This window comes from Malurus melanocephalus, unplaced genomic scaffold, assembly GCF_030028575.1.
Source record: "Malurus melanocephalus ecotype Western Australia unplaced genomic scaffold, MMel_1.1 scaffold_419, whole genome shotgun sequence".
Taxonomy (NCBI): domain Eukaryota; kingdom Metazoa; phylum Chordata; class Aves; order Passeriformes; family Maluridae; genus Malurus; species Malurus melanocephalus.
This window is the reverse complement of record NW_026623651.1, coordinates 581,185-607,145: the sequence shown is the minus strand read 5'-3', so window position 1 is coordinate 607,145 and position 25,961 is coordinate 581,185. Positions and strand designations below refer to the sequence as shown.

Genomic DNA, 25,961 nt, shown 5'->3' with positions numbered 1-25,961 from the left:
TTTTGGCCTTACTTTGCAAACAGAACAGTTGTGAAAAGCATTTAGATTTTTACATTGATGCTTCCCTTGAAAAGAGAAGGAATGGGAATGATAGGCAGGTAGTGTTTGAATAGCTTGATTAACTCTTGGAAGTTTTTCTCTGCCAGCTTTTTCCTGGGGGAGAGGGAAGCTTTCTGTTAGTTGCCTAGACAGTCCTTATGTCTCACTGGTGGAGTTGTGCTGTGTCTGGCATTCCAGATCAGTGCTCTGAATGTGTGCTAAACCTACTTCAATTCAGGGTCGAAATCCAGGGCTGAACGCGGCTTCCTGTCCCACGTCTGTTTCGAGCCCCCTTTGTCCACTGGGGGTTGCRAGGCAGTTGTATTTTGGGTCGTCGCCGGTGCCAGATGGAATACTTGCAGGAGCAAGTAGGAATTTGCACAAAGTGTATGACAGCAGTARATAGATCAGAGATGGTGCAGTGTCTGGGCACATGTGCTTGAGATGTGTCATTTGCTCAATAAGCCAGTTCTGCTGTGGAACTTCCCTGGCAGAAGCAGACTGCTGAAACGGCAGTGCCTTTGAATAGGAGGTGTGGAGTATTCTGATAATACTGCAGGCAAATATTGAACGAGTTAATAACTGTTTCCCAAATCCAAAGAAACCACYCGAGATAAGGCTGTTGTGGCAGTTTACAGCTGACCATTGTAACATAGAGAGTTGCAGAATCTCCTTTTGCTGAAAGTGTTCTTGTTTACAGACACAGAAGCCCCTCAAACATAAAAATGAAAATACTCCAAACAAATGCTGGCCCGAAATGAAAACCAAAACCCCCACACAGTGTCGCAAGTTAACTTCAGTCAGTGAAAAGTATTGAGGCTAACCTTGTTGTCTCAGTGTGACTGAACTTGGGTTTGTTTTTCTCTTTAGTAGGAATGAAAGACTAGATCAGACACAGCCTCTATCCTGTTTACATTCGTTTTGGGATAATACTATGTTAATTGCAGTTGATATGTTGCACTCTGAGACTTTTCTTTGTTGCCTGTTGTAAATGCAAGATAGTAACTTTCTATTTTGCTCCATGTGTCAAATGAGAAATTTAGCAGAGATCCTTTTCTAAGGAGAAGTGAGATCATATGACTGAAGCACTGCTTTCTGCTGCAATTGTTAGGAAAGCTGTTCACACTGGTGATGGCAACCATATATGTGTGTGTATATGTTTTATATCTTTTTTCTGCTTTTATTTGATGCTGCCATCATAATACTGCTCTTGCCATGGCTGGGTTGCACGTGAAGGTGAGCAGGTTTGTAACTGTATTTAACTGTAGCATTAAAGGCTTTTGCTTTCAGATTGAAGGCCTGGGTTGGTCTCTGTAAGCAGCTATATGGGATTAGCATGCTGTTACTGCCACGGGATGGGAATTGACTTGGAAACAGAAGTCTGAGATCTATTTGCACTTTGACAGCATATGCAAAAAGTGCTTGTRTTTAGTCTTCTGAGAAACTCCAGTTCTCTGTACTGTTACATTGGGTTGACTGCTGAATAATGATGTCAAGAAGTGTTAGTATGATGCTATACTGAACCCTCAAATTTGCTTAAAGCTTTAAGAATTTACCAAGTATAAATGAAAYTATAACTTGGGGAAGAGTTGGTCCAAATCCCTTGGAAAAAATGCTACTAAGTCTTTCTTCCTAATCTAAGTGGTTTCAATCACTTATCCTTGGATGATTTTAGAGCTGTGAGGTCCTAGATACAAATTTGTATTTACTAGCGGACCAGGGTTTTCTTCCTTTTTTTTCCCTGTGTTTTTTGTCCAGTCAGCTTTGGGGACGTTTCAATGTGTTCTATTTTGGCCAAAGTTTTAAAGGAAGTGCTATGTTAAGCCTTCTGCTTCTAGTTCCTGTCAGCCATTAAATAAAGGAAGTCTACTAAACATARATTCTCTGTCTTTTTGTTTTCATTTTCACTGGGGGTTTTTAAGCTATTTGTTCAGTAAATAAGCTGAAAAAAATGTTTACTAACATAGAAAAAAACACAGAAGGGTAACAAAACAGGAAATGCATGGTAGTAATAAGTGTTTATAAGCATGCTTGCCAGTTATTTGTGCATATTCATGGTAGATGTACATGCAATCTCTCTTCAGGTTCCTGAGCAGCAGCCGATTACTTTATGCAGTGGAGCTGAAGATACCAAGCATTATGAGGAGGGCAAGAAGTGCGTGGAAGAGTTGGCATTGTACCTTAAACCACTCAGCAGTGCGAGAGGTARTTCCTGCATGCTTCCTTGGAAAAAGAAAGCAAAAAACCAAACAAGATGCAAAACAAACTWTCCAAGTTATTAGTTCGTATGTTTGCAAAATGGTTATAAGCCTAGCTTAGAAACAAATTGAAACAAATTTCTTAAATATTAAGGTTGTGTGTTCATGGTGGGGAGGGGGATGTAGAATTGGAGGGTGTTAAAAATGATTCTGAGAAAAGGCTGAGGTGTTTGGCCATGGTGTAATGAGTTGAGACAAACTTTGATTTGATGAGGTCTGCAGAGTAAAAATAGATAATCTTGCCTCTTTTTTTCCTTCATTTCTGCGCTGTGGTAACTGCATAATGCCGCTGTTCTGTAGAGGATGAAAAACCAAAATTAAAAAGTCACTGCATATAAAATAGATAAGGAAAATTATAAGTAATACTTGGTTTATACAAGGCTATGTACAAGAGCTGGGTTRATCTAAGTAATTCTAAGTTAGCAAACCTGCACTGTGTTCAGGAGTATGGATTTTTTATGTATTACATGTGCTGGATTTGGACAGTGTCTCGGTTTGGAAGACAGGTGTCTTCTAAGGAAGGCAGRAGCCTCCTTTGGAATGGAAAAATATGGCCCTCTTCCTCCAAATTAAAATAATTTTGAAATTGAAGGCTTTAAGACAAAGATACGGGAAAAAGAATGACAGGTGTTTAGTAGTATTAATAACAAAGCAAACTAACAACAACGGCAGCAGTAACAAAACCAGAAGCCCAGTGCCAGCCTTCTCTGGGGCTGTCGGGCACTCTCCCCTTGGTGCAGTTATGGTCACAGCCGGCAGGGCGGGTGCGGTGATTCTCCCTCGGCTGCAGGGGGCGCTGTGGCGCGAGCTCAGCCGCGTCTCCCTCACTCSGTGATGGCGGGCTGGCTGGATGGCGGGGCGGGCTGCAGCGGGAACCTCAGAGCGGCGGCTGGGGCGAGAGGGGCTACATCGCCCAGGGTAGCGAGCAAGAGGTGGCAGAAACTTCGCAGCTGTGGCAGGAGCCGTGGTGTGTCCCGGCAGGCGAGGGTGCGGGGTTACAGTGTAGCAGAAACCCGGAGCAGTGTCAGGGGGAAAAAGGGCGGGGCTGAGCCGCGGCAGCTGCTGGAGGGGCTCCCTCAGAGCGGGAGGGGTTCGGGGTCCCGGGTTTTTCCTTGCGGCACCTGAATGGATGGTGTTGGGTGTTAATGAGGTCTCCGTTCARTGGCCACTCCTACGAGCAGAGCCTCACGGTAAGAGAAGAAGAGTAGGAGACGGAGCTCCACAATGGTGCTGGATTCTTACCGCAGCGACCGCAGCGTGTCTCCCTTTCGAATGCCCAGAGAGCAAGGCAACTAGCAACTCCCCCTGCCCCCTTTTTCCCAACCCAGTTCTCATGGAATCTCTGCTCTTCSCAGAGAAGCACTCAGAATAAGAAAAGTGCAGCCAAGTGCCCTCCTCCCCTGGGTTTGGCAACTTCTTTTGTCTCTCTTAAGTACCTGGTTGTTGTTCCTTAGCAACAAAATGGGGAGAAATCCTCTAAGAGAAAAAAACCCAAAAAACCTAATTTCCATCAGGCAGCCTGACATCCCAAGTWATGGAGTTGAGCATCATGGGCATCAGGTCTTCAAATATGAGTTTTTTCAAGAAGCTGTCTGAGCCTTTCCTGATCAGTGCAGTGTGACAGCAGTACTGGGTAATGGTGGTCCAGTGAGCAAGCTCTGTAGAGCAAATTCAGCATGGCAGCTGTATGTCTAGTGAGTCACTCATTCMTTTGGCCTGAATTAAGTGGCTCTCAGCACATTTGTGATTCGGAGTTTTGGCACATAGTTAAAGATGACCSAGCAGTTTAGGACTTATGTAAGCTCTAGACCAAAACAGTGAAGGTACCAGATGTAGGCAAGAAACTAAATGTGTTGTGAAAACAAACAAATGCCTAAGTGATCCCTGAAGTCCATGAATAAAGGATGAACTGGGAATCTCTACAGGAGGGTGTGATACAAACTGCCAACATGGGGAAAGGTTTCATTAGAGGTTCCACCTTTTAAAAAAGCCAGATCAGTCAATTACAGGATTTAAACCTATGGGGAAGCTGACTCCCAGAAATCTGCTTTTATTGTCAAGTAAAACGAACTGGCAGAAATGAACTTCTGATATGCYTTGAGTTGTATTCCCTCTGACGAAGTGGACGCCAGGAGGACTAGGTTTGCAGTACAGTGACTGAAGGCTGGTGCAAGAAGAGGAATATGAGGTAGTTAATTTTTCTGTTTTATTTTGTTTTGAAGGTGTGGGTCTTAACAGTACTACTCAGAGTGTGCTGAGTCGTCCCATGCAGAGGAAACTTGTGACATTAGTCCATTGCCAGCTGGTGGAGGAGGAAGGACGGATCAGAGCCATGCGTGCAGCACGGTCCCTGGGTGAAAGAACAGTCACAGAACTCATTCTCCAGCATCAAAACCCTCAGCAGCTCTCTTCCAACCTCTGGGCTGCAGTGAGAGCCAGAGGGTGCCAGTTCCTTGGGCCAGGTAAGTGACATTGCAGTATCACTGCTGTACTAGAAGCAATTTGGAATTGAGCCATTGGTAAATGGCTGTCCAATTACATGAGTGATTTTATTAAGCAATAGTTTAATTTCTTAATAGTAGTCTTCAGAATTAATTATATATCTGTTAAGCTGCTGCAGGTTTTCTCGCACTTTTAATGCAATTGCAAGTCTTCTATCAAATTCAGTATAGGGGTCCTGTTCTTGTTGTAAGATAAATAAGAAGTAGTTTCTCACTTGCTATTCCTTGAAGCAAGACCWTTCTCGAAAAAATTATGTTACTGGAAGTGACTGACAAGGCTTCTTTCTCTATGGCAGTAAATATACAAAGCAGTTGTGGGGATAGATTTGTTACAGTTATGTGTACACATTTTTAAGAAGTTATACACTTACAAAATTAAATTCTTTTGCTTAAAATACTAGAAAAAAATCAATGTTGCTTAAAAAATGAAGTCTCATTATTGAAAATATAGACTTCATTTGCTGAGTCTTGAAATATGAAGCAAATTTCTTAAAGAAAAAATATTGAAGGTTTTCCTCACTGAAACGGATGAAGACTAACTTTGATATACTAACTTTCATACCACTTCAGGGAAGAGGGAGGTTGGTTATATAGCAGAATAATGGTGCTGCAGCCTAGTTGATTAGTGTGGGCACTCACTTTTTTTTACTTGCATGGGAATGAACCTTGCTCTTCCATARTCTGTCAGCTTTTTCTTCTGGGATAATGTGAGACATAGGCAATACATTTTGAAAACTCACATTAATGATCAGCAGATCTACAGACAGAAAGCTGAGAATTCTTACCAGATAATACCCAAAATAGATGAAATAATAATAACAACAGCATTAATGATACAGAAAATAAATATATAAAGGTAAAAAGTCCTGTTTTCCCCAGTCACAGTCTGGGAATCTGGACGGGTTCCTTCTGTCTTTGCCCTCCGTTCTTGCTCGCTCCCTCTTCTCTCTGTGGGTTTGTGTGTCTGTTGAGGGGAGTTTTTAGCTGTCCTCCCAATTGTAGGTGAACAAAAAACTGCAGAGATGTTTCTTGGGCTTCTCTTATCTTTTGTCTCTTTTTGCATTTCCCTCTCAGCWATGCAAGAGGAAGCTTTAAAGTTGGTTCTGCTGGCTTTGGAAGATGGATCTGCTCTGTCACGAAAGGTCTTGGTTCTCTTTGTGGTGCAGAGGCTGGAGCCACGATTCCCTCAGGCTTCTAAAACTAGCATTGGGCATGTTGTCCAGCTCCTTTACAGAGCTTCGTGCTTCAAGGTATGAAGAAGATTCTGTCTGGAGGTTTCATAATGCTATGCCATGGGTTTTCACTTACACTTTTCATTGTCCTGTAACATTAAATGTGCCTAAAAGTATATGTAGTTGTGGAAAGTGTTACTTATTAACTCCTACATGAATTTAAAGAGTTGTCATTCAGCTGTGATGGCAGCGTAGACTGAGACAGCAACTTGAAGCTGCAAAGTTAGGTTTTGCCTCTGTCTGGTTTCATAGAGGCAGAGTTACAAAATCTGTATGTAAGGCAGCATACTTACTTTCTTAGATGTGCCTTAAACCTAAAAAATCCCTAGTTCTGTTAATTCAGTTGTGGTGTGGTTAGAATCACAGAAATAGGAGACTTTTTTGGGTGTCAGCTGTATGAAGGAAACTKAAACTGCTTAAGGTCTCTTGCTAGGTACTCAACTTAAGCATTATTACCTTCTGCTAAATGAGTAGAAAAATGCTTTGTATTTGCTAATTGTACCCTCAAACAAAACCTGCAATGCAAACAAAATATCTTGATTGAAGGTGTGGATGCTGTAAAGTCATTTGGGAAATGTGACACTGACCAATATGTGAGTCAGAGTCCAAGTAAATAATGTTTTGTATCCATTTTATTGTGGTTCCATGGTGAAGAGTGTGTTACTTTWGTAGGAACTGGTGTTCACTGGGTAGTGTCATAGTTGATTTTAGTTTGGAAGAAGGACTTARTTGCTGACTGAAGACGTCACTTGCYGTGGGCTTCTCATAATCTTGAGCTTATCCTGCTTAGTTGGATTTGGCTCGTTTCTCCTTTCTAGGTGACCAAGCGAGATGAGGATTCCTCTCTCATGCAACTGAAGGARGAATTTCGGACTTACGAAGCTCTGAGAAGGGAACATGATTCCCAGATAGTCCAAATAGCTATGGAAGCAGGTTTGCGTATTGCACCAGACCAGTGGTCCTCACTGTTATACGGAGAYCAGTCTCACAAATCCCACATGCAGAGTATCATCGACAAGGTAAAGCCACCTAAAATCAGCCCAGTCCATCTTGCTTGCGACTGTAGTAGATTTAAAAATTTTTTAACATTGGACTTAGAAATTGTGCCCACATGGACTTGCCTGTTAATCATTTGTCCTGTTATTTCAAAACTCCTTACGCCTAAAATAATTATAATATATATTTGTAACCTAATGAATCTTGTTCTCTCTGCCATSCAGACATTTCTTGCTACTTTACGTTTTTGTGCAAAAAGTCACAAAGTTTAGCTACACAATTAGAATGTGACCTTTATGAATAGCTGATAAGGGCCGATGTAGTAACAGAGCTCAATGGTCTATGTTTCCAGGCAGGAAGCTGGTGCGTAAGTTGGAAAAAAAAGTGAATCTCTTGGTTTATATCTGAAGTGAGACAGAGAGGTGAAAACATATTTCATAAATAAAATGCTTGAACTCTGGAAATGCCCAGACCTGGTGGTTTTGTTTTTTTTTTTTTTAACGTAGGATAAATGGGCTTTTAAACTAGAGGACTTTAACCTTTGTAAGTGCCTAAATCAGGTGGGAAGAATTGAACCTTGTTGAATGACTAAGAAAGCTTGAAACAACTGCTGTTCCGAAGGATTAGCTTCCAGATCAGTCTGCTGTGTATTTATGCCTTTGCCCACCTTTTCAAGTGTCCTGCTAAACATCRCTTGAAGGATCTAGATAGAATTAAGGGTTTTAAATATTGGAATTGTGTGATGTTAGGAAGTGGAATGTTGCTAGCTATCTTTTCCTTCAACCATCTCRTTCTTTATTACCTGCTTACTGTACTCATTTTAAAACAGGGTGCAAACCTGTTGGTTTGGGGATTGGAGATACTAGAGTCTRCAAGAATCTAAATTAAGTCATTTTTAATGTGGTCCATTTTTTTTTTCTGGGTGGCAGCACAACACATAAGAAATGGGTTTTATTGCTAGAAATAATACCAGCCTTTATTTTGTCTCTTTAGAGTTGTATTTTAACCTGCAAAGTCAAAGAATTGTGCATTCTTAATAGAAAGGGTTCACTGGAATGGACGTGGGTGAAAGATGTTTTACTTCAGTTTTGGGAGACAGTTCTTGTGAGCTTGTGAAGCAACCTTCTGAAACCATCATGATTGCTATGCCTGTAGAAAGTTAATTATGATAATTTTTTTAAGTTGCAGACCCCAGCCTCGTTTGCGCAAAGTGTTCAGGAACTAACTATTGCTCTTCAGAGGACTGGAGATCCAGCTAACCTGAATCGTCTTCGACCTCACCTAGAGCTCCTGGCAAATATTGATCCCAGTCCAGGTAAATCTGGATGTTTTTATGAAAACCTCTAAGTTTAGCGAGATGAACTTAACACTGTTCAGGGATTGAAAGGTGATCATCAAGTGTAAAGAAACATCCTCCTGACTCATCAACCCAAGAGTTTCGGATTCCAAAGTGGAATTTTGATAGACTGAATAGAGAGAAGCTAGGCAAAAATCAGTCTAGGCAAGAAAGGTTTTTTATCCTATGAAATTTAGTATTTTTCTTGTTAATATATAATTCTGCAAAGGTGGGAAATAGTGTGGGAAGAGGAAGATAGTTGGAAAGAATAAAACTGGGAAGGGAAACCTAAGTTGTTGACAGAGGAGGGACAGATAGAAATTGTTGCAAAAGTCACCAGTGCTGTGAGGATATACCACCTGAGGGAGAAGGGAAGGGACGGAACAATGTTATGGCTAAAGTTTTACTTTATACCTGCTAAAATTTGTAAAAACAGTATTATATTTCAAAATAGTATGAAGATACAAACTACACCTTCAGGAAATGAAACCTTGTACTTCTTACTTGTTTAAACAAACAGAARCTAGATTTCCCTTTCCAGTGAGGACACACTGGTGCTTTGCAGCTAAAGGAGATGCTGTGCTTTCTTCCCAGATCTTTCATACTGAAAAAACAAGCTGGGGACAAACTTGTGTACTGCAAATTTGTTAAGAAAAAACTGATATGGAAAGTGGCATCACAAATAGCCTCCTTTGGCTTCAACAGCCAAGTCTGGCCTTAATGGTTTTTTTTCAGTACTGTTGAGTTGTGTAGRTAACAACAGGGAAGCACATTGTAGTACATCTGGAATAATTTAGTCCTTGTGAGTGGATTACAATGTAATTAATTGTGCTAAAGATTTCGAAAGGCACTTCGAGGTTCTGTGTTTTGCAGCAGTGTTCAGTCACACCGTGGGAGTGTCAGCTGCTGGAGCAGATTCAAAAACTTTGAAAAGTAAATTGATTAAACAGAAAAGGTGCTCCTACAGAATTGAGACTACAATTTATTCACAGTCTTTTAGATGGTCTGATTCACAGATTTGCCTTGTGATATTTTTTCCACATGAGAGGCATTAATTTCTGTTGCTGTTCCATGTCTGTGCTTGTGTAATCAAGCCAGTGATGATGATATTTGTACAGAATGATTTTGCCTCTGTGAGTCTGAATGCCAAGAGGGATTTTAAAACAGATGTTTTTCATTGTGAGAATACAGTGCATTTGCTTTGGAGTTCTTGGGAGATGTGAAAATTCTTGTAAAAGGAAGTAATTCGTGAAAGTTCTTGTAAAAGGAATTAATTTGACATGCTAATAAGCGTCTTACAGGCTCATTTGGTATTTTGGGCAGTTCAGTCTTAAGTCTGCATATACTTTTATTTTGTAAGAGGTAAATATGCCACAATTGAGGTGCTGAGTGCTTTATGTCTACTAATAAAACATTATTTATTAACTTGCTAGTCAAGTTTTGTAATACTAATGGAGGTTTTTGTATCTGGTTTTGGAAATCATTCTGACTTTTCTTTTTATATTCTGTGTTTGCTGTCCATGCAACAGATGCTCCACCTCCAACATGGGAACAACTGGAAAATGGACTAGTTGCTGTGAGGACTGTGGTTCATGGCTTAGTTGATTATATCCAGAATCACAGCAAAAAAGGAACAGATCAGCAACAGGTAAAAAGCTAAATAATTTGGGAAATGTGTACCCCTAAGTTTTATTTGCTGTAATCCTGTAGAAGTGGTTTACTAAAGTCATCTGGAAAGATTTGGTTTAACAAAGAGCTGATTGAAAGCATCACTGCTGGGTCATATTATTTATCAAAATAGACACAAGAARGGAAAAAACCGAAACAATGCAGGTTTGCCCCCAAAACCTGTGGAATTAATTTTSACAGCTCACTAGGTTGAAAAGAGATCAGTCTGATCCAGCTGCAGGCTTGGGAAATGAATAGCAACCCTCCCAGGGATAGGCAGGGGAAGGGATGCTGGGATGCTGCTGTGATCTGTGGCAATTTTCTTTGTTTTGTTTTAATGTGACATATTTCAGCCAGCTGACTCTCTGATAATGAAATTTTCCTTATACCTGTGCTTAATGGTCTGTCAAGTTTGAAGATTTAAGAATACTTCATATGAAGGTGCAATCCAGGTTCCTGAAACAATTTTTTTGTTTCAGCAATGAAATTACRTTGCCAAATATTATACAGTAGCTTATCTCATTGTTACCTTATCACGAATTCCTTTGATCTCATTTTGTTGTGTAGCTCAGTTGATGTAAATGCTGCTGAAAGATGGAGCTGCTTGTACCAGTCCCAGTCCTCTCTTGCTTTGGCATTCATCCTCTTGGAGAGCTGGTTTGGGGAGCTCAACTAGTAGACAGATTATCTCTGCCAAAAAAAAAGGCAAAATTAAAGTGAATTAATTATATCTGCTGTTTCACCTTTTTGCATTCACTGGGATGGATAATGAGCACTGTCACCAGCAAAAGGARAAGCAGTAGTAATGCATAAGTGGGAATTGGGGAGGGGAAAACAGCACAAGTTTTTGTTGTGGAGAGCTTGTGGCCTAGACCTGCTACATGCTGTGCTGCTTGGGAGGGAACCCAGACTCTCCCAAATGAGAAGGAATGTCTGCCRAGCACTGGGGAGAGTTGTGCTGCCTGGCAGCAGTGGCCAGTCACAGTTACTGACCAGTGACCTGTGCAGCTTAGGTTCACCTTGCCTGGATCTTCTCACTATCACAGATGACAAAAAACCAGAAGAAGTTTGCAGGTGACCTCTTACAGACAGACAGCTTTCGGCTGAGCTTCTCAGAAAGCAAGAGTTGGCTTTTACTGATCTTTCCCTTGGTGGGAACTATTAATAGTTATTTGTGATTATCGGTAATTTTTTTYCATCCTGTATTAGTTTTGTCCACTTAACTGTGTCCTGAAATGTACAGCTGTGTTCCAGTCAAGCTCTCCAGTAAGGAGTTTGAATAAAAATGTTGTTGAAACYTGATAGTGACTCAGCTGTCAAAATATGTACTCTTGAATCTGTTGGTTCTGTCAAAGAGCCAAACRCAAGTACTTCAATCATCTGTTTCACATTAGATACTTCTGAAATATTTAAATCTGAGGAATTATCAACAGTTACCAGGCCTTTGATAAGATATGTTCAGGTTGGTTAAGTGCACTTTCACGTTCAGGTATCTCACCTGGTTTCTTTAACCTTGTCAGCCCCCTCAGCACAGCAAGTACAAGACGTACATGTGTCGAGACATGAAGCAGAGAGGAGGATGTCCCCGGGGAGCCAGCTGCACCTTTGCACACTCACAGGAGGAGCTGGAAAAGTAAGTGTACCTCTTSTAGTAGAAATCGGTACAGTCTTTGTTTCATCTTAACTGTAAGAGTTATATCTAGGAATGAAAGGGAGAGGAGGTTATAACAGGGCTGTTAAACTAGCAAGAAATAATGTGATAAACTTGTACCAGTCATCTCTTAGGTTTTGTAGCTGTTCTTCCATACAGGATATTTGCTTTGTTCGRCAGTAATGCAGCTCTGAAAGTTTGATGTTATACAAGGTTTTTGGAGGTGGGCTGTTTTTCTTGCTGCTTGAGTGTGACTAAATATGCTGTGGGACTGCATTCACAGTGTTCTTATTTGGGGGTGCTTCTCATCTTCCCTTTATATTCAGGTAGGTTGCTGGCAGTTCTCCAAATGTAAAGAATGTATTGCTGGCTCTCCAAAGAGCCAAAAATGAACTTTCCAAGACTTTTCCTGCAACAGTTATTCTTTGTGCAATCTGTCRGAAAGTTTCATGCAGGAACTTTCAGTTGGTTACATATATTGTTGGAGAGTTAAAAAATGATGGTCATATCAAGTCTACAGTAAATGATCTACATCCTTTACAGATTTAGGAGGGCTACTGTTTATCCTAGAGCAAGATGCTGTGGTTCTGCAGGTTGTTTTAATTTTGGGRTTTTTTAAGTAAAATGGATTATTTAGGAGCTAAATAAATCCAGTGTATTTTATATAGTATATAAGCRTATTATTTRTTTTTTGGGCTAAAATAACTCAATTAAAAAGGTTCTTTTTAATGAGAAGAATACTGCAAAGATTTGGTTTTGGCACACAGTGTTTCTTACTCCTTTCTTAATCTGAAACTCAAAGCATTAATATGTCAGTTCATGGGCTGTGTAGCCCATGCAGTGCATAGGCAAAACACGAAGGAAAAGAAGCAGAGTGTGTGGTAGAATGACAAAGACAGATATTCACATGAACAAAGGATAGGACTTCAATACTTGTATGCTGCAGAAACAGGTGAGGGTTTTTTTCCTTTCTGTCATCACAYTAATGACATGGAGATTGGTAGTACTGGTTGGGGTGGTTTTGTTAACCTGTGTTGGGTGGTGGGTCAGCGCTACACCTCTGAGCCAGTTTTATGTATCAAGGACCGTTTGTCAGCTTAGCAGATGGGAGAGCCTGTGGTAGCCAGACTGACTTGCATGCCTTGGTATKAATGTTGTCCTGGACTGAAGGGAATGTTTGTTGCATTTCAGATTCCAGCAGTTTCTGTGGATGTATGGGGAACTTGGGAGTAGTGACTGTGCCTTGTACCTTTTATCTCTGCTTAATTCCTTTAAGTAGCTATTGTGTTAGTGCTCCTTCTTCTAAAAATGCATAGTGTGAATAATATGCATTGCTGTTGCTGTGCGACTCCTGTATCTCTCTATAAAGCTTTAATTTGGAGGAAGGTTATGGGGAAATGTGTGGTAATGCCTTAGMTAGAAAATTATAATCTAAACTTGCTTAAACAGCCGCTCGTTCCCTTCTTRGCAAGGGACAAAGACCCTGTGTGCATAGGCAAGTATTGAATTTTTTTAAATGAATTTGTATCCTGCACATGTGGAGACTGCAAGAGCACCTAAAAAACAAARCTGCCCTAACAATAAACCTCCTTTTTGCCTCTCTTGTGTTACCATTAATGCATGTGGGCAAATACAGAGATTATCTAAAGATTGAGTAATAACTGCCCCCTTTTTGTGCAGTAACATGTGTACCTTCCCTAGTCTGGGTTCCCGTCTCACTCTGTTATTTATGATGTGAAAGTGTTGGCTTCAGCCCTGCTGAAGAGATAGCMTCTTGTTCAGCAAGAACATTCAGGTCTGCAAATATGACCTCACACTTGCATTCTGGGATCTGAACTAATGGCAGGGTGTATAGTRGAGGACCTTCAACTCTGGAATTTGCTCCAGTACCGCTGGCCTGCTGGTTTTTGTGGAACGTTGATTAAAATGCCTATGTTTGTTCAGGCTTTAGTCAAAAGTTAGATTTTTGGAATTGCTGCGTGTTCACAGAGTTTTTGTCTCTGCAATCACTTTATCAAACAACAGCAATGGTGTAAGCTGTATATTGATACAGTAACATCAATCTTAAACTGTGCTTTAAAATATATCACATGGTACTAAACACGTCGCTTATTGCTGTACAAATGGAGAAAAGGTATAACTTCATATTTTTTCACTTCAGTGTTTGCTCTTGGTTTCTTCTCTGAGTAAAATAGGCTTGAACAGTCTGTAATTCTTACTATGAAGCTTGTGTTACTATATTTTATGTGATAGTAGTTTTTTATGCGATGCTTTGTTTTGGTTTTCTTCTCTTGAAATGCATATATGTAAAGGAAGTAGGATTTTAAAATTTGCTGTGTGAAGTTTACCTGTGAATTCTTGATKTACTTGTCATTGGAAGTTCATCCTTGTTCTGATTGAAAATGCTATTAATAGATCACCTATGAGGGAAGTTGTATTCTAGCAGGTATTCTCACAAGCCCCTTGGGAAGCTTGAATAGAAGAAAGCATTCAGTAGAATCCATGTATGAAAAATCGTGCAACTACTTTTACTTTTTTTTGTTTCAATTTTTGATGTGTGGTTTCTCTTTCTGAAGATTCCGTAAAATGAACAAGCGTCTTGTTCCCAGAAGACCCCTTAGTGCCTCCCTGGGCCAGCTGAATGAGGTGGGCCTGCCTTCAGGAGCTATCCTCTCAGAGGAAGGGGGAGTGGACTTGCCCAATAGGAAAACTTCTGCTCTGCCAAATGGAATTGTGTCAACAGGCAGCACGGTGACGCAACTAATTTCTCGAGGGACTGACTCCGGTTATGAAACTACCCTGAAGCCAGGGAAGATGGACCATCTGAGTAGCAGTGCCCCTGGATCCCCTCCTGACTTGTACGGGTCTTCCTACCTGTTGTTCAAATTGTTGTGTGTGTAACTGTGGAGTAGAAACAAAGTAAACCAGTTCTTTAAAAAAAGAAATAGAATGGGGGTTATGGTTGTTCTTGTGTTTGGTTGGGAGTGTTAGTGGTTAYGGAGTAGAGTAGAAAACTAAAGCTAAAACTCTAAACTCTGTTACTTCCCTGTTTGCTTATATTTTAATTGGATAAGGTGATACAAGCCTTCAGAAGGTGAAGTGTATACAAAGAACAGTGTGTTAGAGTACAGTGTGGTTTATCAGGCCTTAATGAGCAGTGCCATCTTTCCACTCTTTAGGCTGGAATCTGTCCCCAAGAGCTCTATTTCTGCCTTGCCAGTGAACCCCCATCCTGTGCCTGCTAGGGTGCCAGCAGATCTGCCCACAGTGTCTGTCACCAAGCAGTTGCAGATGGTACCACGAGGGTCTCAGTTGTACAATGCACAACAAGCAGATATGTTTTATCAAGACCCCAGAGGAGCTGCCCCATCATTTGAGCCAGCACCCTACCAACAAGGTAAGATTGATACTGAGCTCATGTTGATTTTAAGTTACTCTTCCCACTCTGTTTTTTAAGCTCTTCATCTGAAGTTTTGTTACAAATGACATGGACTAAAGACACTAATATGGTAATGTCATAATAAAATGGAAATTGCCAGGATTTTATGCCTTGACTGAGAACTTCAGTGCAAGTGAAAGCAATACTTGTATCGGTCCAAGTGTTGCAAGTCCTTCTGTCATTAGCTCTTTCCAACTGGGAYGGATTAGAGATCCAGTATGGTAAACCTTAAATCAGTTTGACTCAGGAAGAATGGAAATAAAGTCCATGTGATGACTAGAGATAAATGAAATTAAAGAAGAGTGTTAACAAAAAAAACTAAAACAAAACAAACAAAAATTAAGAGGAAAAAATGCTAACTATAATGAGAGCAAGTGAAGAAAGATTATATTGAAGGGGATTAAAAAGAAAAGATATGGCTGTGTGTATGAAAACAGGGAATGATTCTTAGGCACTGTGAGGTTGCAGAGAGAAATGAGATAAAGTGAAGTTAATATGAAAGAAAAATAAGCAATGGAAGACCAGAAGAAGTGGAAAGAAGAAAGAAAAAGCCCCAGAAAGGAAAGGCAAAATGTGGGGCRCAATTGCTGTGAAAGTTGCAGAGCATTTTGAGGAAAACCAAACTACTTACATTTGTTCATCAGTGAAAATCTGAGTTGTCTACAAAATTTGATGTCATGCACATACTCATGCTTCAAATGATCCAGAGAACCCAGATAGAACAGKAAAATCTTCAGGAAACCAGGCAGTGTGATCTTAGAAGTCTTTGGTGATTTACGGTTCTGAAATGTCTTTCTCCTGTTCAAGATGTAGAACAAATTGTTAGGTAACTTTAAATCCTAGTAATCCAATTTCCTTTATGTAGCCAGTGGCTCTGATGCGTTGGGACAAATTGAGTTAGTTGCATGAATTAAGATATACTGGCCAGTCTTCAGTTTACATTTTAGGTCTTACATAGCTGAAAGCATTTGTAGTGATCTGCAGAGACATTCTGGTAATTTATTTCTATTTGGCATGCTGGCAGGACTTGTGGAGCACCTCGGGCTCATCAGCTCTTCCTCAGCTACTKTAACACTGCCACCATGCTGGTATCTTGGATAATTATGCTGTGTCACTTGAGTTTCAGATCAACTTTTGCTTCTTCAGGGTTTTCTGCAGTCATTTTTTATGGATAATTGTAATCACTTTCTGTATCTTGTGGTTTTTCCCCCCTCGCCTTGTTGCAGGAGTGTACTATCCCACTCAGTCCATGTCTCGCTTTGTCCGACCTCCTCCGTCGGCGCCCGAGGCGGGTGCACCGTACCTGGAGCACTATGGGCCATACCTGCCGGAGCGCGTGGTGAGCCCACAGTACCCGCAGCCACAGGGGTACCCGGCCCTGGCGCAGCCTGTGTATCCCCCGCACTATGACAGCCGCCGCGTGTACCCTCCCGTGCAGCCCTACCAGCGGGAGGACGTGGTGCGGGGCAGCCCGGTGCCCATCGACATCCCRCAGGCAGCTGTGCCTCTCTACGTCCCTGAGTCCAGAGACAGATACCAGCAAACAGAGGCTTATTGCACCGTGGCTCCGCATCTCAGTCAGATCAGACCTTCGTGCCACAGGGTGTGTGGTTCATTACTGCATTTTTGTAGTTGTTTTGAGAGAGAAACTATAAACTGCTTGAGAAATGGAGTATTTTTATACTAAGGAGCTGGGCTTTGTGAACCTTTAGGAAGCTGATCAAAAACTGGAAGGTAATTTAGTTACTGGTCAACTCTGCAGTTCTAATGATGTTAATATGTAAAAGTAGACTGCTGTTTAGTGTTTAAAGTAAAAAGCATTGTAATTTACTTTGGAAGTCTCTTAAGTCTCTGACTTCTCCAGCAAAGATTAGGCTGAAGAGGGCTACTCTGGAGCAGGTTAAATACAGTGTGTGGAAATGGTCATGTGCATTTTTTGTACTGTGACTGACCAGCACTGTATCTAAATAATAAACATTAAACATACCTGCCTTGATAAAAGAATTTAAAATTCTGTTCTTCTGATTTTTTTCTAGCTAGATTGCTGACTGGAGGGTCTTTCTAGTATAAGTTTACAAACTTGTTTTGATAAATCTTCAGCTGGAATTGAGTTCTGTAGAAGAATTGGACTTAGATCATTCATATTTAAGGTTCTCAATCCTATTGCTGAGTCCAAGAATTGTTTTTAATGTAACCTACAGATWATCAGTTTTGAGTTTGCCATGTTTGTGCTTATTCCTGTTGCACAATGAATAATAGTTGTGACTAGGTTATGATCCGTAGAGTTCTACCAGTTTACCCTATATGATTGTAATGGGGAATGCCATKCTGAACTTGTAGGTACTTTGCCAAGCTGGAACACATTCCCTGTTTGTGGGGTGTCTTGAACTAACATTAACCAGTGTAGGAACATGTATGTCCTATATGAAAGTTAACAGGCAGACCKTGTTAAAGTGGTCGTTACTTGTCACTTTAATGATTCTGTCTATCTTCKGTATTTCACTCTCCTTGCAGTATATGGCTGCTTTATTTTGTTCAGATAAACAACACTTGGAAAATTATTCATTTTATGCATTAATGCCKCTAGAGCTCTGAAATATTTTTCTATCTTCATTTCAGCCTCATCCCAGCCTGGATGAACTTCACCGACGAAGGAAAGAGATCATGGCCCAACTAGAGGAGAGGAAGGTGATTTCTCCACCTCCTTTTGCACCATCACCAACCTTGCCTCATCCTTTTCACTCAGAGGAGGTAAGCATATTTTGACAAAAACATGACATATCGGCATGTTTAGAAAATACCTTGGAGTTCACATGCTGATAGGTGTAGACAACAATAAAATCAGAACAGTACAGTGRCAAGTGTTGGGGCAAGTAGATTTTGTGCCTAGGTGGGAATCCCTTGTAGTGCGGTCTCCAGTGTTTCAGTTGGGTGTTGATCTGCCTCTAGTCCTAAGCTCCCTGCTTTTGGTGCAGCCAAGAAAATCAATTTCAAGCCATTTCTAATTGAAGTAATTGGTCTTCACAGTTACTAGACTTTGCTCCTAATGTAYCTAGAATTAAGTAACAAGTTGATAGAAATTTATTTTTTTAACCAGTGTCAAAATATCACCTTCAGACTGGCCAAGTGAACAGTCAGCACTGGGAGTGTAGCCAGGGGATCAGAATTTCACGCACTTCATGCGTTCTGTGGCCCAATTCCAGAGGGTGCTGTATCTGGTAAAAAATAATCCTGGTGGYGTTTCTCAAGTTCACTGCTGTTGATATGAATAGGGATGGCTGCGAAACTGCTTCTTCCCTTCACTTACAGAACCAGATTTTTGTTTTTGTACAGTACTTGGATGAAGATCTGAAAGTAGCTGGGAAATACAAAGGAAATGACTACAGCCAGTACTCTCCCTGGTCCTGTGACACCATCGGCTCCTACATTGGAACCAAAGATGCAAAACCCAAAGATGTTGTGGCAGCAAGAAGTGTGGAGATGGCGGTATGCAGGGATAAGGGGAAACAAGAAGACTGGRTATTTCTGTGGGCTGGGAAGGATTTCCATTTGCTTTCCAGGATGATGGCAGTGCTTTTATTTAAACTCAAAAGTGCATTGCCATCACAGGAAGCATTTTTATAGGTGTGTGAAGCACTTAGGTTTCAAAGTTATGAACAGTCCTAACCTTGTGTAGCTGATACAAAATTCTGCATAGAGATGCAGAATAGCCACTCTGCTATGAAGGCGTGGATAGCAAGAACATTTTCCAAGGATTATTCATTACATTTACTGACATGTAAAAATTACTCTGTCCTAGCAGCTTGTTAATCAAGCATGTCCATCTGTTGCTGCATGTACTTCATTCTGTCAGGAAGATGCTGTAACTTAACTTAGGCTATTAATTCCTTTTAAGGTGACTGTTACTGCTGCTAGCAGTGTTACTAGTTTTTCCTGAAGGACTGTGATTTGTCACCACAAGAGTACCCAAAACTTGTATGAACTTTTTGAGAAAAGCACAGTCAAAATGTAGTACTAGGCTACTTCTTGAAGGCARTTTCTGGCTCTGTGCCGTATTATTCAGCCCTTCACTGACCTTTGGGAGTTCAGTGTGTGTTATCTTGTTTTGTGCTGCTCCATTTTTGCTAGGTCGGTGTTGCAAAATGAAGGGGCTGCTAGGGTTTTACTACTGGGAGTCATGAATGGAGAAGAAAATAGAGGAGCCTGAAATACCACCACTATCAGTTTCTTCCTTGCATTCAAGCATCACTCAACACAAGAAGTAGGCTGGTGGCCCATGTACATAGGAAGTCATTCAAGTTCTTCAAGAGAAAAGACTGTTTAGCCTGAGGGACTCTTTTAGAGATATTCATATGTACTCCTTCATCTCCTGTTGGCAAAAGTGATCTATTGACTTATTTCTATATTGCCAGAGTCATGGTGACATTTCTTTGGCCACCAAGAGGTGTGGGGGGGAACATTTCCAACCAGAAATTTATTCTTCTGTGGGCAGGTGCTCACCTGTTGCAACCGCTTAACCAAATCAGGATTTTTTTTGGGTCAGCTTCTCAAGCAGGCTCCTTTTTTTTCTATCTGCCCCATTGGAATTAAATGTGTCTGTTTTCTGTCTGCTGAATTGCTTTTCTTTTAAAACTTTGAAGGCACTGTAGGAAATGGACACAAAAATGAGTATTTCTCCTGAAAAAAGCAGAGCAAAAAACTGCATTTCATCTGCAACTTTGGCCTTTTTACCTGTCCTCTTGCTGTCAGTCCTACACAGTGTGCTTGCCTGGAGTTACCACACTGTCACGTTTGACCTGGGGAAGTACTCAGATTACTTGGAATCAGCTTATTGCTGTCCAAGTGGCAGCATCCTGGAATTGATAAACAAGCTCTTGACTTTCATCCCTGCTGCCAGAAAACTATGCAAACAAACTGCAGCTCAAATAAGAGAAGTAATAAGGTTCTGGAGAAGCAGCCTCCTTTTTCAAGGCTAAACAAAGTGTTTCTCTGCCCTGGTGCTAATTTTCATATAAACAAAATGGGATCTCTTCTGCTCTTCAGCATTTTGTCTCCTCAAAGGAAAAAATTATCAGGAGATCCTTGCTGAATTAATTCTTCAGTAATTTTTTTTTTTTAATCATTCATGAGAGGTTCTTTTTTTCAAGGAGAGGAATAGGATCATCTGAGAGTGCATAATGATGAATATTCTGTAGATGACATGCAGCTTTATTGAGTAAATAGAAATAAATTAAAAATGGTACTAGCATCCCATGGTCTCAAGATTAAAATGTAATTTTTTTCCAGAATTCCAAAGTAGATTCTCCCTAAGGTTTTTGTTTTCAAGTATTACATTTCTTGAGTTTAGCTTACAACTTACTTCCATTTTCACCCCTTTATTCTTGCCTCAGATGTGTTGTTTCTAACAATCCTTATCGCACTGCAAGTTTGCAGTTTTATTTTAATTTTGGACCATATCAAAGTAGCCTTTAGACAGTTTGCTTGGTGTAGTGGCCCCACTTACCTTGCTCTTTTTATTTCAGTGTGTAGAGTTTTACTTCTTTAGTAAAGTCTTAACTTGATTTTGGCAGTTCTTATCACGTTGCTTTTTCTGGTAGCCTACAGATAGCTTTCCTATTTAACTAAGCTCTTTGAGGAGAGAATGAATATTTTATCTGTACATAAGCTGACCCATGAAAGTGTTTGAGTCTGAAACTCAATTAGAAACCAGGTTGTTCCAAACAGTACTGCTGCTTAATGAAAAATGCCTAAAAAGATATACTAGACATGTACATGTAAGTGCTGAACTGAAAAATTCCCATTTTGAATCATTTGCAGGCTGTTAGGTGATACAATTCTTAACAATTAGCTTCAGAGAAATTTCTTTTGGGTTGTTGAAGGARTATGTATTCCCCAGAGATGTCCACTGATCTCTTCTTTGAGATTATGTRAGGGGGAGGTTCCCTCCCCTTCTCTTGCTATTAGACTTTGTCTCAATTTCCGTTTGCTGCTGCTCTCTTCTTCTGGATTTGATCATAGTTCATTTTGTAGTTTTTTCACTGTGGTGCARTAGTGGTCATCTTAAAGTTAGACTGTTAAGCAGAGGTCCCTCCTGACAGTGGAGCTAGAAACTGAAGAATAGGAAAACTAGTTGAAAGGTGGAGGGACTAGAGAGTACGAGAGAGACTTACAGTACTATTACCACCTTGCTGTGAAAGGAATGTRGTTCTGTTATTTTCTGAATGAGCTTTTGAGTGCCTTTTCCATGTCTTGTCCAGAATGTGGACAGTAAGGCCATGTGTGAGCAGCGACTGGACATGCAGCGACGAGCAGCTGAGACGGGAGACGATGACCTCATTCCATTTGGAGACCGACCAACTGTGTCAAGATTTGGGGCCATCTCTCGTACTTCCAAAGCCATGTACCAGAACTCCGGGCCTATGCAGGCCATGGCGGTTCAGGGAGCTGCCACCAAATCCATCATTACAGGTACGGTTTGTGCTCTTRGATTTTGCTGGCTGTTATTTTCTTTACTGCACAGGTTGGTGACAAGCCCTGTAAATTGGTATTGTATCTTAAAAATACAGTTGAGGTGTTAATGCCACTTAAAATAACTSCAGCTAGGGTTATACTGGGAAGTCTGAATTCAGAAAAAGATTGCCACAGCTTCGAGATTGCTTGGTCTGTTCAGACTTGATGAGAGGAGACCGAGGGGGACACCACAGCAGTCTACAGGTTCTTCCCGAGGGTATGTAAAGAGCAGGCCTTGATCTGTCTGGTAACCAGTGACAGGACTGGAGCTATGTCCGGAGAGGGTTTCGTTGGATATCAGGAAAAGGTTCTTCCCCCAGAGGGTGGTGGGGCACTGAACAGGGAATGGTTATGGCTCCAAGGCTGCCAGARCTCCAGGAGCGTTTGAACAATACTCTCAGGGACATGGTGGTATTGCTGGAGTGTCTGTGCAGGGCCAGGAGTTGGACTCTGATCCTTTTGGATCGCTTCTGACTTAGGATATTCAGCGATTGCATTATTTGTTTGTGCATACGTGGTGTATTTGTTAGTGGTATGTTGTTGCTATTTGTAAGAAGTTACTTTGTTCTGCCAGTCCCTCTGATAGGAAACTCATTTAAAATCTGTAGTTGCAGAATCCAGAAGCTTAGGGCTTTCCCAAATGCATAATGGAAAACCATCTTGATGAAGTACAGTACTGCTGCTCTCCTGCTTTATGGGTAGCTACTCCTGCAAGCCTAATGCAGTCATTGTCTTGTATACTGTTAGGCAGACCAAAAATGTAGGAGTAGTTCATTTTTGACATGTCTGTTTTCTAATCAGAAGTATAATATGGCTRTCTGATTTATTCCAGAAGATTATCTCTTTCTTGAGGTGCACTGAATAATCTTAAGAAAATATTTAATTATTATATTCCCCCAAACTTCCTTTTAGATTTTTCAGGCAGTAACTTTCTAGACTTTACCACAGGTTGAACTCTGACTTCCCTGAAAACCTTATCTTTAAACTGTAGTTACCTAGGTGTGTCAGAATTACCAATCAATTCCTGAGTGTTTTAGACATTTCAGTAGTAAAAATACATGCAGTCATCATGTCCATAAATTTTGTTCTGTATCTTCATTTGCCTGAGTATCTGAAGTCGTTCGCAATCCGCAATAGGCTCTGGAAGGCTGTCACAGGCTGTTAGACGTACAGGAAGAGTTATGTATTAGGCATGTGAGAGCAGTCGCACGGAGTATTTCTGTGTTAATTTTATCAGAAGAAATGTTAAACTTCTCATACCTAGAGGGCTGGCCTTTTTTATTCTTCCCTGACTAGTTCTGTATTGGCTAAACTGAAAGCATGATTTTGTCATAATGCAGCCTCTTTTTTTTTTCTGTTCCCTGGCAGACTACAGTCCTTATGGAACCCATGGTGGCTGGGGAGGCTCTCCATATTCTCATCAAAATATACCTTCTCAGGGACGTTTCAATGACAGGTAGGATTGCTCTATTTTTTTGCTGCCTTTTTCTAGATTTTCTTGTATCTATTTTTTTCTGTGCCAGCTGAGTAAAGCTTTTTTTTTTTTGAAATCTCCTTATTTTTGCTTTTCTGATCCCAAAGGGAGAGACTGTCCATGTCGGATGTGGCTGGTCATGGGAAGCAGTTGCCCTCAGCTGAACGAGAGCAGCAGCTGCGCATGGAGCTGCAGCAAGTTGACCATCAGATCAGCCAGCAGACACAAATGCGGGGACTGGAGGTTGGTACCAGTATTTGGAGCAGCACTGAGGGGTGGTATGGAGAGCGATGAAGCTGGTAAAGCTTTTCATGGGCCAGCCTTTCTCTGACTGTGGTGATAACTCAGTAACAACACTTAATGCTTTGATGCCAGACATCTGGGCTGTGGTACAAGTGTCAGCCTCTCTGCTTAGCAGCAGAAACTTCCCTGCACTCCACATGCAAATCAAGACCATATTTGAATSTGCGCTCTGTGCTCAGTCTTGTTTGCTGTCATTCTCTGTCTCACACCCCCCACTGTTCAGCTCTGCTCAGAGGAAGACTCATGGTCTTGGTGCCTCTTCTTCTTGGCTTTACTGCCATTGGAAGTGTGGTTTTATGTATAGAAAGCCATGAGCTTCATCTGTTTCATGTTTGGCTTTGTGTTCGTGCCTGTTTATTCCTTAATAGCACAACCCACAAGAGTTGAGAAAGTAAACGTGTAATATATTTAGCTTGAAAAAATAAGGCTTAATACTTTGTCTCCTCACCTAGAAGAAATGTAATTGTAGCACAAGAAAAGATGGGTGTGTGTTTGTAAAAGAATTAATGAGCTGAAGTCTTTTGATTTTGTGAGACACAGAAGAAGAAATATCAAGCCATAATGAATGAGTAGTTTAAGAAAGCTTTAGTTACCTTTTTCCTCCTAGGAAAAATTAGTAAATATTTGCCAGAAAACTGTTCTAGGTACCTCAGCAACTGTTTGTGTTAGTATTTTCCCAGAAGAAATTGCTGTAAGTAGTGGATAGCAGCTTCTGCTGAAGCTATGGTCACCCAAGAACATGTGTTACAGAGAAGGGTTATTGCAGATTAGTTCAAGAGCTCACAATTAAGTCACAGCAGTAGTTGCAGTAATATGCAGTAATATGCATTTCTTAGTTACTTGGAATATGGATCGTGTTCTTGTGATCTTGTTTGGGAAATGAGAGAGAAAAAGATTTAAATCTTGCATGTCTGCCTTTGCCATAATACAAGAGTATTGGAAAGCTGCAAAACCARTAAGTGGCCTTCCTCTCCTGCTCATCACTGTTAAATCCTACGGAGTTGAATGTGGAGCCCTGATTTTGCCATAATACGAATTTGGCAGAACTAGTCAGTTATTTTGAGTATAACASCTTTCATGTTATTTTTTGTGTTCAAAGCTGCAAGTAGGTATTGGGAATCAAGGAGTCTTCACTGGTTTACCTATTACAAGATTGCAGCAATCAATTCAACCAGCGCAGGAAGAACTRTATCATTTCACTTATTCATTGCATGAGCATTTCTACTTAAAGACCAGGCAGATATTGGAYTGTGTGCAGTACAAGATGGTGTGTTTAAATGCAGAGCACACACTTGCAGAGCTGATTCACAAGTATTAGCAGATTTTCAGAGTGGCTGACATTTTCAGAGTGGCTACTGCTTTTGGTAGATTGAAACTTGTGAACAACCATAGTCACTTGCCCTTCTCTGTTCCTGTTTCCTAACATGGGTCAGTAGAGACCTACATATTGACAACTACAGTGTCAAGATGTTTTTTGTGATGTAATAATAATTCTAGCTCTGCTGTAGAATTAGATAAATTCTACTGCTGTAAAATAAAGCAGCAGAATTGCTTATGTGCAATTARTTCTCTTTTGTTGAACATACAGCTCAGAAAAGAGTACTGGTTTTGTTCATGGGCTTAGTCGGTTTTGAGAAGGGAGTTTTACATGAAGAAAACACATGCAAATTTATGACAKCAAGAGGTATTTAACAGTGCTTGTTTGAAAATGAAAAGACTTGCCTGTGTGTAAATAAACATGCTGAAACTTGCACTGAAAGTGATTTCAATTGGGACATTGTGAAGTGTGGTGAGAGGTGGCCTTGGTTTTGCAAATGAGCAGTACTCTCATGTTATGGCTTTAGAGCTCTCTGTGCTTGGTGTGTTGTGTGCTCAGTTGTGTATGTGCTTGGCTTTATGCACTTAGGCTGTTAGTAACAGGCTGCTGTTGCAGAGGGAGGCGACTACCCTGGCAGGCCAACCACAGCCCCAACCCCCRCCTCCCAAGTGGCCTGGGATGATCTCAAGTGAGCAGCTGAGCTTGGAGCTACACCAGGTGGAAAGGGAAATTGGGAAGAGAACCCGTGAGCTGAGCATGGTGAGTGCTGGGGGGGTGGGAGGTAGAGAGATGCGCTGGAGAGCCATGTACTGGCTGCAGCCCTTTCACCCTGGCAGAAAGGCTCTCTGCTGGATGCCTACAGCTGGAGTCATCCATGTGCCTCTTCACCTCTTTATTCTTCAAAATCTCCTGAGAAATTTCTTGAGTCTTCTTCATAAAAAAGTTTAATGTAGCCACTTTAAAGTGCTGTTATTTTGTTGGCATTTGAAGTAAGTGTGGTGTTGAATTTTATGGAAACTAAATCATCTCCAAGGCCATTGTGCCATGAGTTCTATAAAGTGCTTTAATATAGAAAACATCTGCCGGTACAGGCTAGTGTTTGAAAGTCCACGTGCTGTTACAGTCTGTGGTCTTTGCTTGTTGTTACAAGGATTATCCCTTCCTTTCAGGAAATACTGTGTCCAGAGAGGATGAGCATWTCTCAAAGTCTGGTTTTTGTCTCATGGCTTTTGTCGG

At 40.9% G+C, this 25,961-nt stretch overlaps 1 protein-coding gene across 10 annotated transcripts in view; it reads left to right on the top strand.

The window, feature by feature from the left end:
• RC3H1 (ring finger and CCCH-type domains 1) overlaps positions 1-25,961 on the top strand; it is a 72,846-nt gene that overhangs the window by 27,517 nt on the left and 19,368 nt on the right. For 4 of the 10 annotated variants that reach the window (XR_008966235.1, XR_008966233.1, XR_008966234.1 and 1 more), the window contains exons 3-18: positions 2,124-2,244; positions 4,520-4,759; positions 5,873-6,048; positions 6,849-7,049; positions 8,209-8,341; positions 9,892-10,010; positions 11,551-11,663; positions 14,258-14,539; positions 14,861-15,078; positions 16,347-16,723; positions 17,740-17,871; positions 18,436-18,606; positions 21,378-21,588; positions 22,999-23,086; positions 23,212-23,347; positions 25,314-25,484. Coding sequence is in view for 1 of the 10 variants with exons in the window: in XM_057379743.1 (XP_057235726.1) it covers positions 2,124-2,244; positions 4,520-4,759; positions 5,873-6,048; positions 6,849-7,049; positions 8,209-8,341; positions 9,892-10,010; positions 11,551-11,663; positions 14,258-14,539; positions 14,861-15,078; positions 16,347-16,723; positions 17,740-17,871; positions 18,436-18,606; positions 21,378-21,588; positions 22,999-23,086; positions 23,212-23,347; positions 25,314-25,484 (2,889 nt within the window). In the remaining 9 variants the exon portion in view is untranslated. The remainder of the gene's footprint in view (positions 1-2,123; positions 2,245-4,519; positions 4,760-5,872; positions 6,049-6,848; positions 7,050-8,208; positions 8,342-9,891; positions 10,011-11,550; positions 11,664-14,257; positions 14,540-14,860; positions 15,079-16,346; positions 16,724-17,739; positions 17,872-18,435; positions 18,607-21,377; positions 21,589-22,998; positions 23,087-23,211; positions 23,348-25,313; positions 25,485-25,961) is intronic. The other 6 variants (XR_008966241.1, XR_008966240.1, XR_008966237.1 and 3 more) reach the window with 3 other exon arrangements.